General features: G+C 36.4%; 1 protein-coding gene across 7 annotated transcripts in view; it reads right to left on the bottom strand.

Annotated features, from left to right (window-relative positions):
* KLHL13 (kelch like family member 13) overlaps positions 1 to 18,950 on the bottom strand; it is a 263,980-nt gene that overhangs the window by 18,678 nt on the left and 226,352 nt on the right. For all 7 annotated transcript variants that reach the window (XM_037146000.2, XM_053657447.1, XM_053657445.1 and 4 more), the window contains one exon: positions 18,730 to 18,926. In XM_037146000.2, coding sequence (XP_037001895.2) covers positions 18,730 to 18,926 — 197 coding nt within the window. The remainder of the gene's footprint in view (positions 1 to 18,729; positions 18,927 to 18,950) is intronic.

The raw sequence follows: 18,950 nt of genomic DNA, 5'->3' as shown, positions 1-18,950 counted from the left end.
ATTTCTTTGAATTCTTGCTTCTTCACTCTTTTCTGTTTGGCCATTATTTGCTTTCTTCTGGTCCCCTCCATTGATTTGAGTCCCAGTTTCCTTTTCATTGCTATTGGTGTCCTGTGCAATTCCATTCATTTCAATTAGTTTCGCATTCATATATTTGTCTAATTTGTCGGTATAATCAACCAGTTCTGTGAGGATCCTGATGACCAGTGTTTTAAACTGTGCGTCTTTGAGTTTTGCTATTTCTTCATTGCTTAGATCTATTGGCTCTGGGGCTCTGAGATCCTCCTGCACCATTCTTGGTCTGTTCGGGCCCTTTAAGTGTGAGAAGCAGAGCCTTGGATTCCCAGGTCGCTGGGTTGTGACGTTGTATGTGGGGGCGTGTTCAGAGCAGGGAAATGGCAACCCCCTCTGCTGTTTTGCGTAGCTGGCTGGGGATCAGCACCTTAGTTGGTTCAACTGGGCTGGGCCACTCAGAGTCGCTGGGTTATGAGGCTGTATGTGGAGGTGGGGTTAGAGCAGGGAAATGGCAGCGCCCTCCACTGCCGCTTGCTGTGGGGACCTGCCGGCCAGGTCCAACCGCCCACTCCCTCGCCTGTCCACCTGCGCACAAATGCGCGACCTCAGTCAACACGCAGCCCCGCTGTCTCCCCCACGGTGGCTTGCCTGGTCGCTCGCTCGGTCGCTCACTAGGTTCGACCCTGCGCCTGGATTTGGCGGGCCTGAGTCCATCTGGCCGAGTTGTCCTGTGCAACCCCGCTTCACCAGCAGCTGGTTTCGCCCCTTACCGGTCAGGCTGAAGAATTTGTTGTTAACGGACTTCCGAAAAGTTCAATTTTCCGTGTTCTGGCTGTGTTTTCTGTTGCTAATATTTAGTTTTCTCTAATCTTGGTTGTGTGGGAAGGCACGGCACATCCACCTATGCCTCCATCTTTGCGGAATTCCTGGAAACAAGTTTTCCAAGCAAATGGACAAGAAAAAAAAGTTGGGGTAGCAATTCTCATATCGGACCAAATAAACTTCAAAAAAAAGGCCATAAAGAGAGACCCGGAAGGTCACTTCATTATACTCAAGGGAAGAATCCACCAAGAAGACATGAACATTGTAAACATATATGCACCAAACATAGGGGCACCCAAATATATCAAGAAAATCTTAGAGGACTTCAAGAAAGATATTGACAGCAACACAATTATAGTAGGGGATTTTAACACCCCACTATCAAAAATGGACAGATCTTCCAAACAAAATATCAACAAAGATATTGTGGCATTAAACAACACCGTAGATGAAATGGACTTAACTGATATATATATAGAGCCCTTCATCCCAAAGAAGCTAAATACACATTCTTTTCAAATGCACATGGAACATTTTCAAAGATAGACCACATGATAGGACACAAAACGAGCCTCAAAAAATTCAAGAAAATTGAAATCATACCAAGCATCTTCTCTGACTACAAGAAACTGAAATTGGAAACCAACCCCAAAGAAAAAACCAAAAGCACCCAAAATCATGGAGACTGAATGGTATGCTATTAAACAACGAAGGGTCAAGAATGAAATTAGGGAACAAATCAAAACGTTTCTGGAAACAAATGAAAATGATCTCACAACACCCAAAACTTATGGGACACAGCGAAGGCAGTCCTGAGAGGGAAGTTTATAGCAATACAGGCCTCCCTAAAGAAGATAGAAACACTTCAAACAAACAACCTAACCCTACGCCTGCAAGAACTCGAGGAACAACAACAAAGACAGCCCAGAGCAAGCAGAATGAAGGAAATAACCAAGATCAGAGCAAAATTCAATGACATAGAGATTAAAAGCACAATTCTAAGGATCAATGAATCCAGGAGTTGGTTCTTTGAGAAGATAAACAAAATCGACAAGCCTTTAAGTAGGCTCATCAAGAAAAGAAGAGAGTGGACACAAATAAACACAATCAGAAATGAAAGAGGAGACATTACAACTGATTCCACAGAAATAGAAGGGATTGTAAGAAATTACTATGAAGAACTGTATGCCAAGAAATTTGAAAACCTGGGTGAAATGGACAAATTTCTAGAAAAATATAATCTCCCAAAAGTCAATGAAAAAGGAGTAGAACAGCTGAATAGACCAATAACAGCAAAAGAAATTGAAGCAGTAATCAAAAAACTCCCATCACACAAAAGCCCTGGACCAGATGGTTTCACAGGAGAATTCTACAAAGCATTTAAGGAAGAGCTAACCCCTATTCTCCACAGACTATTCCAAAAATCCAGAAGGATGGAAAACTCCCAAATTCTTTTTATGAAGCCAGCATCATCTTAATTCCAAAACCAGATAGAGACATAACAAAGAAAGAAAACTTCAGGCCAATATCGCTGGTGAACATAGATGCTAAAATCCTCAACAAAATATTGGCAAATCGCATCCAACAATATATCAAAAAGATCATACACCATGACCAAGTGGGATTCATCCTAGGATGCAAGGATGGTTCAATATTCGAAAATCAGTAAATGTAATACATCACATAAACAAAAGCAAAGACAAAAGTCACATGATGATATCAATAGATGCAGAAAAAGGTTTCGAAAAGGTACAACACCCATTTATGATAAAAACACTCAGCAAAGTGGGAATACAGGGAGCATTTCTCAAAATAATAAAGGCCATATATTAGAGACCTACAGCCAATATCATACTCAATGGGAAAAAACTAAAAGCTTTTCCAATAAGATCAGGAACAAGACAAGCATGTCCACTTTCACCACTTTATTCAATATAGTATTGGAAGTTTTAGCCACAGCAATCAGGCAAGAAAAGGAAATAAAAGGCATCCAAATAGGAAAGGAGGAAGCAAAACTGTCACTGTTTGCTGATGACATGATAGTGTACATGCAAAATCCTATATACTCCACCCCAAAACTGCTCGAACTAATTAATGAATTTGGCAAAACAGCGGGTTACAAAGTCAATATCCAGAAATCAAAGGCATTTTTGTATACCAACAGTGAATCAGCAGAAGCAGGAATCAAGGTAAAAATCCCATTCGGTATAGCAAAAAGAAAAATAAAATATCTTGGAATAAACCTAACTAAGGAGGTAGAAAACCTGTATGCAGAAAACTACACAGCCCTGAAGAAAAAAATGAAGGAAGACACAAAGGAATGGAAACATATACCTTGTTCATAGATTGGAAGAATTAACATCATCAAAATGTCCATACTACCCAAAGCAATATACAGATTCAATGCAATACCTATTAAAGTACCAATGGCATATTTCACAGACATAGAACAAACACTTCAAAAATTTATATGGAATCATAAACGAGCCCAAATAGCAGCTGCACTTTTGAGAAAGAAGAACAAAGTAGGAGGGATCACAATACCTGATATCAAACTGTATTACAAGGCCACTGTAATCAAAACAGCCTGGTACTGGCATAAAAACTGGCACATAGACCAACAGAACAGAGAGCTCAGAAATCAACCCAACTCTCTACAGTCAATTAATATTTGACAAAGGGGACAGTAGCATAAAATGGAGTAAAGATAGCCTCTTCAACAAATGATGTTGGGAGAACTGGACAGCTACGTGCAAAAAAATGAAACTTGAGCACAGACTTACACCATACACCAAAATAAATTCAAGGTAGATAAAAGACTTAAATGTAAGCCGTGACACCACTAAAGTCCTAGAGGAGAACATTGGCAAGAAAATCTCAGATATTTCACGCAGCAACTTTTTTACTGATATGTCCCCTAGAGCAAGGAATGTAAAGGAAAGAATAGACTAATGGGATCTCATCAAAATAAAAATCTTCTGCGTGGCTAAAGAAAACAGTATTAAATTAGCAAGACAACCAACTGTATGGGAAAACATATTTGCCAATGATACCTCAGACAAAGGTTTAATCTCCAAAATATACAAAGAACTTACACGACTCCACACTAAGAAGACACCCAACCCAATTAAAAAATGGGAAAAGGACTTGAACAAACACTTCTCCAAGGAGGACATACAGAACATTCAGAGACACATGAAGAGATGTTCAGTATCATTAGCTATCAGAGAGATGCAAATTAAAACCACAATGAGATACCACTTTACACCAGTCAGGATGGCTATCATAAACAAAGCAACAAACAACAAATGTTGGAGAGGTTGTGGGGAAAAGGGGTCCTTAGTCCACTGTTGGTGGGATTGCAGACTGGTACAACCATTATGGAAAACAGTATGGAATTTTCTCAGAAAAATAAAAGTCGACCTGCCTTTTGACACAGCAATTCCACTGCTGGGTTTATATCCTAAGAATCCTAAAACATCAATATCAAAGAACCTATGCACCACAATGTTCATAGCAGCACAATTTACAATAGCCAAGAGTTGGAAGCAACCTAGGTGCCCATCAGCAAATGAATGGATCCAAAAATTGTGGTACATATACACAATGGAATTCTATGCTGCAGAGAGAAAGAAGGAGCTACTACCCTTTGCAACAACATGGATGGAACTGGAAAGCATTATGCTGAGTGAAATAGGCCAGGTGCTGAAAGACAAATACCATATGATCTCACCTTTAACAGGAAGCTAAACAACAAAACAAACAAGCAAGCAGAAAAATAAAACAAAGACACTGAAATAGAGAACAAGGGGATAGTGACCAGAGGGGAGAAGGAAGGGAATTTAAGGGGGAAAACGGGGAGGGATTTGGAGGAACAAATAGGAGGGACAAGAACTAAGGGGGGTGGAAATGGGAGGGAGATGGGGAGCAAGGGGCGCGGGAGGCTGGGATGGGAAAAATAGACAAAAAACTGTACTTGAAAAATAACTAAATAAGATTAATTAAAAAAATAATAAAAGCATTATCTTGGCTTTAAAAAAAAGAATCTCAGTGTTTACATTGAACTATACTTATTAATTTTTACTTTATATTGCTTTTCCCTTCAAAAAATTAATGAGAATGCCTTTTTTGATATATTAAATTTAAATATAATTTTCTCTATGTCGGGAATTTGTCAAATTGTTCTTAGACATTCAAAATAGAACCAATGGTGATAGGTGAGACCCATATTCTATAATTTGGTATCACAAACTCCATTAGACTGTAGTCTGCCACCTCTGTTAAAGTGATAGATCCACTTAATGTTAATAAAATATGTCTCTGTATTATCATATATCTTTTTGTTAAATATCAAATTATCTTTAATTTTACAAACCTAACTTTAGATAAATAATAAATTAAGTTCAAATTATAACGTTAGCAAAAAAAGAAAACACAATATTATGATACACATATTTCAGCAAAAAAATTATATATTACTGTAGCTTCTACTTCTCAACCATGTGTGTGATTACATTTTTCAGCAATGGACACAGACTGTGAAAATGCACTACTCCTTCATATCTAAGGTTAATATGTACAAACAAGACACAGATTTATTGCTAAAAAATTTGAACTCCTTTAATCAGCTGATTTGCTTTATAGAAATTGCCACGAAGTGTTAACTGCTTCTTATATTTAATAGCTATGTATTTAAAAAACCTAGAAAAAATAAATTAACCATTTATGGAACTTTGAAATATAGTTAGTTCAACACTGTTCAGTAACTTGGATTTCGAATGTGGTTAATAAAAAGCCAGGCATTGAAAGACAAATACCATATGATCTCACCTTTAACAGGAAGCTAAACAACAAAACAAAACAAGCAAGCAAAATATAACCAAAGACACTGAAATAGAGAAGAGGCAGACAGTGACCAGAGGGGAAAGGGGAGGGAATTTCAGGAGAAAAAGGGGAAGGATTTACAGGAACTAGTATAAAGGACACATGGACAATAACTAAGGGGGGTGGAAATGGGAGGGAGGTGGGGAGCACTGGTGGGGGGTGGGCTGGGATGGGAGTAAAAGACAGAAAACTGTACTTGAACAACAATTAAATAAAAAATAAAAAATAAATAAAAATTAAAAGTACACCTTAATCCAATTTTAAGAGTGACAGCTTGGTGCCTCATGAAATTTTAAATTGTGTAAATGAATTTATCTGGAAATATAAGGGAATCACATTCATGACGGCTTGAATAAGTGTGTGTACCTCAGATGATAATGGATCTGTTTGAGGTAATAATGGATCCACTTTCAGAGGCAAGTAAGAAAAACCCTTCCCTATAACAAGTATTGTCCCTTTTATACACCTTTACTAGTATGGGTAAGAAAAAGTTGATAGCAACACAAAAATAATTCCCAATTGTGCAGATTATCATTATTGATATTATTGCAAATATAAACAATAAAAATAGGTACTTTACATAGTCAAAATTATACCATCAGCTATTAATCACCAAACTTAAAGCATATAAAATAAGCCAAGATAAAAGGTTAGAAACCAAGCTATGTAATTTAGAAATGGGACCAATGCATTTAGTTCCTTCCCCTTTTCCTTCTTCAACTTTATCCAAAAAGAAAACAATTGCTAAAATAATAGGATACAAAAATCTACCTTTTATTTAAGGGCATCTGGAAAATACCACTTCACTCACATGCAGACACACAAAACTGGAAGACTTTGACAAACCACCTACTCAATATAGGTAGCTGCCTGCTGTTTTCTTAAAAAATCACCAGGGAATGGAATTTCATAAACCTTCCAATTTGTCATCTTCTTGATAGATGGACTAAGCAGTTTCTATATCTCATGTACAACAGCTACCACACTTGTGGGCATATAACGGAGGTTAAGTACTATGAGTATAAGAAATATAAAAATTAAAGAGGTGATGATAGAAACAGCTAAAAATAGAATACTGTTGAATTAACATAACAAATTACTAGAATCTTATTAATTTAAAAAAGACTCAGATAAGAAAAAATGCAACAGGGAATTAACTTTTATGAAGTACATATAATTGAAGATAAAAAATTTATTGTAGACTCAGTCAGAGAAAGGGAAATACCATATGATTTCACTAATATGTGGAATCTAATGAACAAAACAGAATAACAAATGAAATAGAAAAAGAGACATGGATACATGGAACAGGCTGACAGCTGTCAGAGGCAAAGAGGTACTGGATGGAAGCACATGAAGGGATTAGCCAAAGAACATATATACATAACTCATGGATACAAATAACAGTGTGATGGTGGCCAGAGAGAAATGGGCGGGGGGAACTGGTAGAGGTGGGCAAAGGCTGGTGGGGGGGAGGCATTTGTAATAGTGTCAACAATAAAAATAAAGTTAAAAAAGATTATAGAGACAAAGTCTAAAATAATAGTTAATATAAGCAGATCAAAAATGATAGAATAATGGTAAACAATTTTTGGAAAAATACAGGATTATTCAATGATGATGGTTCATTTCAATCCACTTACTCATTATTCTTAAAAGTGCTTCAGCTAGCATATTCCCAAACATTTAACCAAGATTGACTTAAAATAATGGACATATACAGTAACATAAACATATGATATAATTCATGTATATATTAGAAAACATTTTCAAAATATAAAATATAAGGTTTAAAGCTTATTTTCAAAAATTCATAAGTAGAAAAAATGCTAATTTCATCTGAATATATAAGCTGGCCAAATTTCAAAGAGTTATTATAGAAGTTAATTCAAATAATTATATTAGCATTTTAAAGGAGAGAGAAGCAAAAAGGAACATTTCTCAACCCCTTAAAAGAACCAATAAAACTGATTTTAAAATAATCAAGTACACATTTCATTTTCCTTGATAGGAATTTTTCTATTGTAATCAAACAACTTTCATGGTCATCATAAAGGCAGTTCCAAGCATCATAATTTTCAAAGTGGCACTTTTATTAATATACTAGTACTCACTGCTGCTATATTAAAGTTAAATACCTTACCCTGAATTAAAATTCAAATCATACCCAATGTACCCGAACATTGTCATTAACATAATTTGATATTTTAATGACAGGTTTCATCAGAAATCTCTGCTGTTATTTTGCTGAAGATCAGCTATCCTATACAAATAAATTCCCATTTAGGAAAAAAACACAAAGCAAAATTAAACAAGTATATGCTTTTGTCCTCTTAAGGGAAGTGCAACAACTAAAATTAGCTGACAAATTTTGGGGGGACTCCTCAGACATTCAATACACCAAATTCTCCTTGATGCTGTATAATTTATTAAAATGACAAGCTGACATTAAGTACCTCCAATGCAGTGAGACAGAAAGCACATTCACAGAAAATGATTGGGAAGAAATCAAATGAGCTAGAGGGAGGCAGAGGATATTTTCTCCTGGGCCTCCTTCCATAGGTAAGGACATTGCAGGACACAGGGACGGGATCTTTTGGTAAGAAGAGCTAAAGGATGATTAAAAACAAAAATCCTCTCAGTCTTTGTCTCTCTTCAGATTCTAAATGCCATTTGAAGTATATATATCCTGATATTATCTCCAACTTAGAGAATCCAGTTCTCTTATTCCTTTGCACTTTGAATATATTCCCCTTATTAGATACAATATTATATATTATAATGGTCTTTGGTGTTGGGAGAATGAGTTGTTCTGAACCCAGGCCAAGCCTGGTCTTCATTTGCAGAGTCCTACATGGCAGGTGGGCAAGAATAAGGTAGTGAAAGTTATAAACAGAAATTGTATTTAACAATCAGCAGTCTGGTTACCAACTAGTCAGAATAGATGCTCAGCCCTAAACAAGAGGTATCTGGGTACTACTTGCTAAATATTAGCCTTGACAATATGGAAATGATGCTTAGTTTGTTTGGGGGAGGAAAACAGTTTGATTCATTTTAAAGTATCTATGTAAATTTTTTCTAATTTGCACTGAACCTTCCCAAAGGGAAAAAAAATGGAAAAGACATGTTTGTTGTTACTGATGACTCCAATTCACATTAAATATGAAAGGTGAAATATATATATATTATACAGTATATCCTTACATCAAGAAGAACATTCCTAAAGCTTGCTGATAATATCACCAAATAGCAAAAGAAACTGTCTTTTCTAAAACCTGAATCTCTTCATTTTTCCCTCGAGAGAACCACTTTTCTCTGCCTTTTGTCTCTCCCACATTATACACTTATTTGTTTTCCACCATCTTCAAATCTTCATTACCCCATTCACCTCAATAGCATTTCTCTGCATTTCATTGTGAGCTCCTCAACCCAATAATAAATTATTGGTAGAACCGATGATATCCTTCAATTAAGGAAAAAAATAAACACAACTTTTACAAATGACTTTAAAGAAAGAGAAAAGCACAATGGTATCTTATTGTCTGATTAAATATGCTTGTATATACAAATAAAATGGTTTCTTGTTCACCTTCACTCAGTATTGTTTTTTCTATATAATTGTAAATTTAAATTATATTTCCAATTCAATTATAAATGTCTTATTTCAGCAACCTTACACTACTTTGGGTTTTGTGGGCTAGCCTGTAATCTTCCATAACAGTTATTCTCTGAGGCAAATACTAGATGTTACAAATTCTAACTTGTAAACAAATATAATAAACAAAAAAATTAACTACATCCTGTTTGTAAATCAGGGAATGGCTACACAGTATCTAGCATGCTCTAGTTTTACAATGTTATAGGGACAAAAATATAATTTTAATAGGTATATAACTAAAAAAAGGTAATTTTCCATTATCTCCATGATATATGCAAGCAAATGTTTTTAGTTTTATAGAAAAATTTAACCTACTCTGCTTTATATTGTTCACTGTCATCCTTCTGCATTCATTTCATAGTCTTTTTTTCTATAATTACCAAGAATATAACAGCAAAAACAAAAGTGCCAGATTCTACAAACCATAATAATTACAATCCTAAGAGAAAGGTATTACCTCAAAGGATAGCCAAGTTAGAAGAAAAATGGTTCTTGTTCTATTGAGTCTGATGATCTTTTACAAAAAACTAATGTCTCTATCCCACCCAAAGCAAGTGTGGCTTTATTATTGTATTTAAAGTTACATTCAAAGCTAACATAAGGTGCTGGCTGGTATAGCTCAGTGGATTGAGCACAGGCCTGCAAACCACAGGATCGCGGTTCAATTCCCAGTCAGGGCACATGCCTGGGTTGCAGGCCAGTTCCCAGCAGGGGACTCACGAGAGGCAACCATACATTGATGTTTCTCTCCCTCTCTCCTTCCCTTCCCCTCTAAAGATAAATAAATAAAATCTTTAAAAAAAAGAATAGAATAGAATTTTATTAGAGCTAATTTTTCTTTCTAAGAGCTCAAATCCAAGAATTATTTATGTGAAGTATAATCATACTATATCACTTAAATACAATCCTATTTTTTCAAAATGTTTTAAGATTGTTATGTTGAAAATTATGCATAACAACTTAGCTTGTGGGAGAACTAAAAACAAAACTACCTTTGAGAAATATGTGATCTTGAAATTTTCAGTTTTTATAAGTAGAAAAGGTAGATGGGGCTACTGTTTTTTCTGATTCACTTGAATGCCAAGAAGCAAAGGGGAAATAGAGTGAGGCTAAGTGGTGCTATTTATAATATCCAAGTGCTGGAAACAGCCTAAGTGCCCATCAGTAAGTGAGTGGATCAAAAAACAATGGTACTTTTACACAGTGGAATTCTATGCAGCAGAAGGAAAGAAGGCGCTCCTACCCTTCACAACAGCATGGATGGAGACTATTATGCTAAGTGAAATAAGACAGGCAGTGAAAAACAAATATCATATGATTTCACCTATAAGAGGAATCTAATGAACAAAATAAGCTAACAAACAAAATAGAACTACAGGCATGGAAATAAAGAACAAACTGACAGTGACAGTAGGGAGAGGGGGATAATAGGGGAAGGAAGGGAAAGAGACTAGACAAAGAACATGTATCAGTGATCCATGGAAATAAACAACAGGGAACTGACTGTGGGAGTGGGGGGTAGGTTAGGCCAAGGAGAAAAAAGGGGGAAAATTGGAACAAATGTAATAGAATAACAATAAATAAATAAATAAATAAATAAATAAATAAATAAATAAATAAATAAATAAATCTTAGATGTATAAAATTCAAAAATAAATACAAAAATAAGAAATGGAGTGCATGAAAGAAGGATAAAGAAAAATTGGATTTTATACAACCTGTAAACTAATAATCCATCAACTTTTCTAAAAAAATTATCATGGATTCTGAGAGGGAATATTTCCACAGTAAAATCACACAGATATAGCCTAGGATGAAAGATAAATAAATAGAATGGTGCTCATAAAAGAGGTATTTCCTCAAAGCTCATAGGCAAAAAAGATCCAAAACCATTAGAGATAGGGGTAAACTATACCACAAGTAAGTTTCTCAGGGGGGACAAGCCTCTTCTTCATTACATTTCTAATGGGTTTTAGGATGTCTGCAGAGGACACTAGCTAGGAATGAAAAAATCTAATCTTTAAGACAACATTAACTGTTTATTTAAAAATATTTCAAAATGGGTAAAACATACAGTTATAATAAATATTTCAAGTAGGTTAAGGAATCGAAATTACAATTACGGGAAATCTGTCAATATTACAAAATTACTGTCATATCATCTTTAAATAAACTTGCTTTAATTACAGTTATCTAGAACAGAATTATTTTCTAATGCTGTTATTTTGAGAATTGTCTACTTTTAGACCTTTTGATAAATTGTGCTTTATCCAGTTTGGTACTTTTCTTTCAGATAAAGGAATTTTGATCACAACCAATATTTAAAATTATAACGTTTATAGGTCAAAATGTTGCTTGTAATGATTAGTTCCCAAAAATCATGACACTGCCTAGTTCAGCTCAGGATGTCCATATGTTGCCAGGATCAATGTAAAGCAATGTTAAGAGTCGATAAATGTAAGCATTACATGTTAGTATTAGATTATTAGACTGGTACATTTTAATTTTTTTATATTCTATATTTTTATTGATGTTCAAATATAGTTGTGTCCATTTCCCCACCACCACTTTGCCCCACTCCCACCCACCCTGACCTCCCACCCTCAATCCTACCCAACTTTGGCTTTGTCCCTGGATCCTTTATACATGTTCCTTGATGACCCATTCCCTCCTTTCCCAGGTTATTTCCCTCTCCCCTCCCTCTGGTTACTGTCACTTTGTTGTTAATTTCAATAACATCAATATTGTTCACTTTTTCTTGAAATGAGGTTGTTATATGAGATAAATGGCACAAAATTAAAGAAAAGGGGGTTATAGCTCTTGAGGGGAATTACCTTTTATGATTAAATTAAAATTTAATTTATATCTGTGACTGGTGTGACTCAGAGGATTTGTAAACCAAAAGGTCACCAGTTCCATTCTTGGTCAGGGCATATGCCTAGGTGGCAGGCCAAATCCTGGTTGGGGGTGTGCAAGAGGCAGCCACACATTGATGTTTCTCTTCCTCTTTTCCCCTCTCTCTAAAAATAAATAAGTATTTTTTAAAATAAAAATTAATTTAGTACCCATATTCAATAATGATGACAAGCAACATCTTTGGAAATAAAATTCATTTGGGCAACTTGTTCACTGGAGAAGACAACACAAGTCAACACTATAACACCATGCTGCCATAAAAACCCTTAAAAATAGCAGTTAATTTAAAAGATTAAAAGTAATTGTGAGACAGAAATCTGGGTACTTTAGAATGGCAATAAGCAAACAAATGACACTTTCTTTTTTTCTCTCTTTTTAAAAAATTTTATTTACTTTTCTTTTTTTAAAAATTATATTTAGTTATTTTTCAAGTACAGTTTTTTTGTCTATTTCTCCCATCCCAGCCTCCCCCTCCCCTTGCTCCCCACCTCCCTCCCATTTCCAACCCCCATAGTTCTCATCCCTGTGTCCTTCCTATTTGTTCCTCCAAATCCCTCCCCCTTTCTCCCCTTAACTTCCCTTCCTTCTCCCCTCTGGTCACTATCCCCTTGTTCTCTATTTCAGTGTCTTTGTTTTATTTTTCTGCTTGCTTGTTTGTTTTGTTGTTTAGCTTCCTGTTAAAGGTGAGATCATATGGTATTTGTCTTTCAGCACCTGGCCTATTTCACTCAGCATAATGCTTTCCAGTTCCATCCATGTTGTTGCAAAGGGTAGTAGCTCCTTCTTTCTCTCTGCAGCATAGAATTCCATTGTGTATATGTACCACAATTTTTGGATCCATTCATTTACTGATGGGCACCTAGGTTGCTTCCAACTCTTGGCTATTGTAAATTGTGCTGCTATGAACATTCGGGTGCATAGGTTCTTTGATATTGATGTTTTAGGATTCTTAGGATATAATCCCAGCAGTGGAATTACTGGGTCAAAAGGCAGGTCCATTTTTATTTTTCTGAGAAAATTCCATACTGTTTTCCATAATGGTTGTACCAGTCTGCACTCCCACCAACAGTGAACTAAGGTCCCCTTTTCCCCACAACCTCTCCAACATTTGTTGTTTGTTGCTTTGTTTATGATAGCCATCCTGACTGGTGTAAAGTGGTATCTCATTGTGGTTTTAATTTGCAGCTCTCTGATAGCTAATGATATTGAGCATCTCTTCATGTGTCTCTGAATGTTCTGTATGTCCTCTTTAGAGAAATGTTTGTTCAAATCCTTTTCCCATTTTTTAATTGGGTTGGGTGTCTTCTTAGTGTGGAGTCGTGTAAGTTCTTTGTATATTTTGGAGATTAAACCTTTGTCTGAGGTATCACTGGCAAATATGTTTTCCCATACAGTTGGTTGTCTTGCTAATTTAATACTGTTTTCTTTAGCCATGCAGAAGCTTTTTATTTTGATGAGATCCCATTTGTTTATTCTTTCCTTTACATTCCTTGCTCTAGGGGACATATCAGTAAAAAAGTTGCTGCGTGAAATATCTGAGATTTTCTTGCCAATGTTCTCCTCTAGGACTTTAGTGGTGTCACGGCTTACATTTAAGTCTTTTATCCACTTTGAATTTATTTTGGTGTATGGTGTAAGTCTGTGCTCAAGTTTCATTTTTTTGCACGTAGCTGTCCAGTTCTCCCAACACCATTTGCTGAAGAGGCTATCTTTACTCCATTTTATGTTACTGCCCCCTTTGTCAAATATTAATTGACTGTAGAGAGTTGGGGTGATTTCTGGGCTCTCTGTTCTGTTCCATTGGTGTATGTGCCTGTTTTTATGCCAGTACCAGGCTGTTTTGATTACAGTGGCCTTGTAATACAGTTTGATATCAAGTATCGTGATCCCTCCTACTTTGTTCTTCTTTCTCAAAAAGCAGCTGCTATTCGGGCTCGTATATGGTTCCATATAAATTTTTGAAGTGTTTGTTCTGTGTCTGTGAAATATGCCATTGGTACTTTAATAGGTATTGCATTGAATGTATATATTGCTTTGGGTAATATGGACATTTTGATGATGTTAATTCTTCCAATCTATGAACAAGGTATATGTTTCCATTTGTTTGTGTCTTCCTTGATTTCTTTCTTCAGGGCTGTGTAGTTTTCTGCATACAGGTCTTTTACCTCCTTAGTTAGGTTTATTCCCAGGTATTTTATTTTTCTTTTTGCTGTATCGAATGGGATTTTTTCTTTGATTTCTGCTTCTGCTGATTCATTGTTGGTATACAAAAATGCCTTTGATTTCTGGATATTGACTTTGTAACCCGCTGTTTTGCCAAATTCATTAATTAGTTTGAGCAGTTTTTGGGTAGAGTCCATAGGATTTTCCATATACACTATAATGTCATGTGCAAACAGTGACAGTTTTGCTTCCTCCTTTCCTATTTGGATGCCTTTTATTTTCTTTTCTTGCCTGATTGCTGTGGCTAAAAATTCTAATACTATATTGAATAGAAGTGGTGAAAGTGGACATCCTCATCTTGTTCCTGATCTTATTGGAAAAGCTTTTAGTTTTTTCCCATTGAGTATGATATTGGCTGTAGGTCTCTCATATATGGCCTTTATTATATTGTGAAATGCTCCCTGTGTTCCCACTTTGCTGAGTGTTTTTATCATAAATGGGTGTTGTACCTTACCGAAAGCTTTTTCCACATCTATTGATATGATGTTGTTTTTGTCTTTGCTTTTGTTTATGTGATGTATTATATTTACTGATTTGCGAATACTGAACTATCCTTGCATCCCTGGGATGAATCCCTCTTGGTCATGGTGTATGATCTTTTTGATATATTGTTGGATGCGATTTGCCAATATTTTGTTGAGGATTTTAGCATCTATGTTCATCAGCAATATTGGCCTGAAGTTTTCTTTCTTTGTTGTGTCTCTATCTGGTTTTGGAATTAAGATGATGCTGGCTTCATAAAAAGAATTTGGGAGTTTTCCATCCTTCTGGATTTTTGGAATAGTCTGTGGAGAATAGGGGTTAGCTCTTCCTTAAATGCTTTGTAGACAAAGAAATGACACTTTCAATAACCCAGTTAAATTAACTATTAGCTGACTTTATAAGATAATGAACAGCTTATCAATAAAATCATTAAGGACATATTCTCTTCAAACTTAATGTTTTAAAGTTAAGGCTCTGTGTTTAGTTTATGCAATTTTAAAGGCCTAACGGCAATGATTTCCCAATATTAAAATGGGAATGAGTTAAAACCAATAATAGAAAACCATATTCTCCATCAATATAATAAATCATAAAACATACTGAACTTCCGCCAAGATGGAGGCATAGGTGGATATGCCGTGCTTTCTCATACAACCTACTTTAGAGACAACTAAATTTTAGCAATAGAAAACACAGCCAGAACACAGAAAATTGAACTTTTCAGAAGTCTGATAACAACAAATTCTTCAACCTGACTGGTAAGAGGGGCGAAACCAGCAGCTGGTAGAGCCGGGTTGCACAGAAAAACTCAGTCAGATGACTCAGGTCCAGGGAACCCAGGCACAGGTTTGGACCTAGTGAGCAATCCAGCAAGTGACCTCTGGGAAACAGCGAGGGAGCAGAGCTGAGGGTTGACTCTGCTCACGCATTCGTGCGCAGATAGACAAGCAATGGAGTGGGCGATTAGACGGGACCCAGCAGGCCCCAGCGATGAGCTTCAGCAGAGGGCGCTGCCATTTCCCCACTCTGACCCCACCTCCACATGCAGCTTCATAGCCCAGCGACCTGAGTGGCCCTGCCCTGGGGAACCACCTAAGGCTGGGCTCCTCACCCAGTGGAGTGAAACAGCAGAGGGGGTCGCCATTTCCCCGCTCTGAACACGCCCCCACATACAGTGTCACAACCCAGCGACCTGGGAGTCCAAGGCGCCGCTCCTCACACTTAAAGGGCACGAACAGACCAAAAATGGCTCAAGATCTGAAAGCCCCAGAGCCTATAAATCTAAGTGATGAAGAAATAGCAAAACTCTCAGACACAAAGTTTAAAACACTGGTGATCAGAATCCTCACAGAACTGGTTGATTATAGCCACAAATTAGACAAACATATGAAGACGAAACTAATTGAAATGAATAGAATTGCACAGGAAACCAATAGCGATGAAAAGGAAACTGGGACTCAAATCAATGGATTGGACCAGAAGAAAGCAAATAATGGCCAAACAGAAAAGAGTGAAGAAGCAAGAATTCAAAAAAATGAGGAGAGCCCTGGCTGGTGTAGCTCAGTGGATTGAGCATGGGCCTGCAAAGCAGACAATCGTGGTTCGATTCCCAGTCAGGGCACATGCCGGGGTTGCAGACCAGTTCCCTGCAGGCCAATTCCCAGCAGGGGACGCATGGAAAGCAACCATACATTGATGTTTCTCTCCCTCTCTCCTTCCCTTCCCCTCTAAAGGTAAATAAATAAAATCTTAAAAAAAAAAAAGAAAAAGGGGGAAGTCTTTCCCCAGCTTTAAAAAAAAAAAATGAGGAGAGTCTTAGGAACCTCCAGGGCATCTTTAAATGCTCCAACCTCTAAATTATAGGTGTAACAGAAGAAGGAAAGGAACAGCCACCAGTGGAAAACTTATTTGAACAAATAATAAAGGAGAATTTCCCCAATCTGGCAAAGGAAATAGACTTCCAGGAAATCTAGGAAGCTCATAGAGTACCAAAGAAGTTGGACCCAAGAAGGAACACACCAAGGCACATCATCATTGCATTTGCCAAAATTAAAATGAAGGAGAGAATCCTAGAAGCAGCAAGAGCTAAGGGGACAGTCACCTACAAAGGAGTCCCCATCAGACTGTCAGCAGATTTCTCAAAAGAGACCTTACAGGCAAGAAGGGGCTGGAAAGAAATATTCCAAGTCATGAAATCCAAAGACCTACAACCAAGATTGCTCTATCCAGCAAAACTTTCATTTAGAATGGAAGGACAGATAAAATGCTTCTCAGATAAGACCTAATTCAAGGAGTTCATCACCACCGAGCCCTTATATGAAATGTTAAAGGGACTTATCTGTGAAAAAGAAGTTAAAAAAACATGAACAGTGAAAGGACAGCAAACTCACAATTATTAACAACCACACCTAAAATAAAAGCAAACTAAAAGGACAGCTAGATCAGGAGCAGAAACATAGAAATGAAGATCTCAAAGAGGGTTAGCAACAGGGGAGTGGGAGGAAGAGAAGGGGGAAGAAGGTACAGAAAATAAGTAGCATAGACAGTAGATAGAAAATAGATGTGGGGGCAAGAATAGTATGGGAAATATAGAATCTGAAGAACTTGAGACACATGGTCATAAACTAAAGGGGGGTAATGGTGGGTTGGGGGGTAGGGTGGAGGGGAATGAAGGGGGGAATAGAACAACTATAATGGCATAATCAATAAAAAAATAAATTTAAAAAAAGAAAAAAAAAACATACTGAAATCTACTGCTGTCATACTTTTCCATCACAAAAGCAAGCTCTAGAGGCTCTAGAAATCTTGGCAATATTTATTTGCAACCAAAGTATTTCATTTTCCAGAAGAAAAATTTAAGGGCCTCAACTAAAATTAGAGGCTGTCTTCAGGACCTGATGACTGCTAATGTTCATTAGCTGGTAGTTATATGTGCTCTCTCTTATCTGTTAAAGAAGGCTATAAACAATTCAGTGCACTACATGATTCAATGGACTCAAAATTTATTCTGGTTTTTAATTTTTATTTTCTTATCCTCATCTAAGGACATGTTTTTCATTGTTTTTAGAAAGAGAGGAAGGGAAAGAGAAACACTGATGTGAAAAAAAACATTGATTGGCTGTCTCCAGTTTGCACCCCAAGCAGGGATCATATGCACCCAGACCACAGATGGAACCCATATCCTAGGTATGTACCCTGATTGGGAATCAAATCCATAGCCTTTCTGTTAGGAGATGATGCTCAAACCAACTGAGCCACACTGGGAAGGGACAAAACATATTCCCAAAGATTTATACATAGGTGTTAGTTTTTTTTTTAAAGACCTAGCTTCCATATTTAAAGGAAGAAAACAGATTGCTTGAGCCTATCTGAAAAGAATTCTAGAAGCTCAGATTATGTTTCTACAGGATTGCACTTAATGTCTGTGTACATAAAATCATTAAGGTGAATAAAATAAAATTAAAATATAAATCATTATCAAACAGGTTAATGTATATATTACTATCAAACCTTATGGTGTGGTGTCACTTGATTACATGGAAGGCTTTTCTTAAATTATTCTCTTTCTTAATACACCTGTATTTTTTTCCATCTTGCTTCCATACCACACAGTACATGATGTCTCTTTAATTGCCAAAGTTTCACATGTCTACACAAAAGATTCATGAGTCTACCCTAAACAAGAGACATCAGAGTCTGCTGCAGAAAAAGATTTGAAAATGTCTTACCCCTGATATGAGAAATACTTTGCAGAAATCCAAAACTGGTAGAATCTGTAGAAAACTGGCAGCTTCCAGTGTGTCTTGAAGGTTGTCCATATTAAGAGAAAGCTTTGCAGTATAAATGAAATCAATAATTTTCCTTAAACCGACTTTGCTCACGCCATGAAGCTTAATGCACATTAAATCTTGTTCTTTCATTCCACCTTAAATAAAAAGACATTCAATTA

Source organism: Artibeus jamaicensis, unplaced genomic scaffold (assembly GCF_021234435.1).
Source record: "Artibeus jamaicensis isolate MK-2021 breed Jamaican fruit bat unplaced genomic scaffold, CSHL_Jam_final scaffold_378, whole genome shotgun sequence".
Classification (NCBI taxonomy): domain Eukaryota; kingdom Metazoa; phylum Chordata; class Mammalia; order Chiroptera; family Phyllostomidae; genus Artibeus; species Artibeus jamaicensis.
This window is presented reverse-complemented; position numbering and strand designations above follow the sequence as displayed.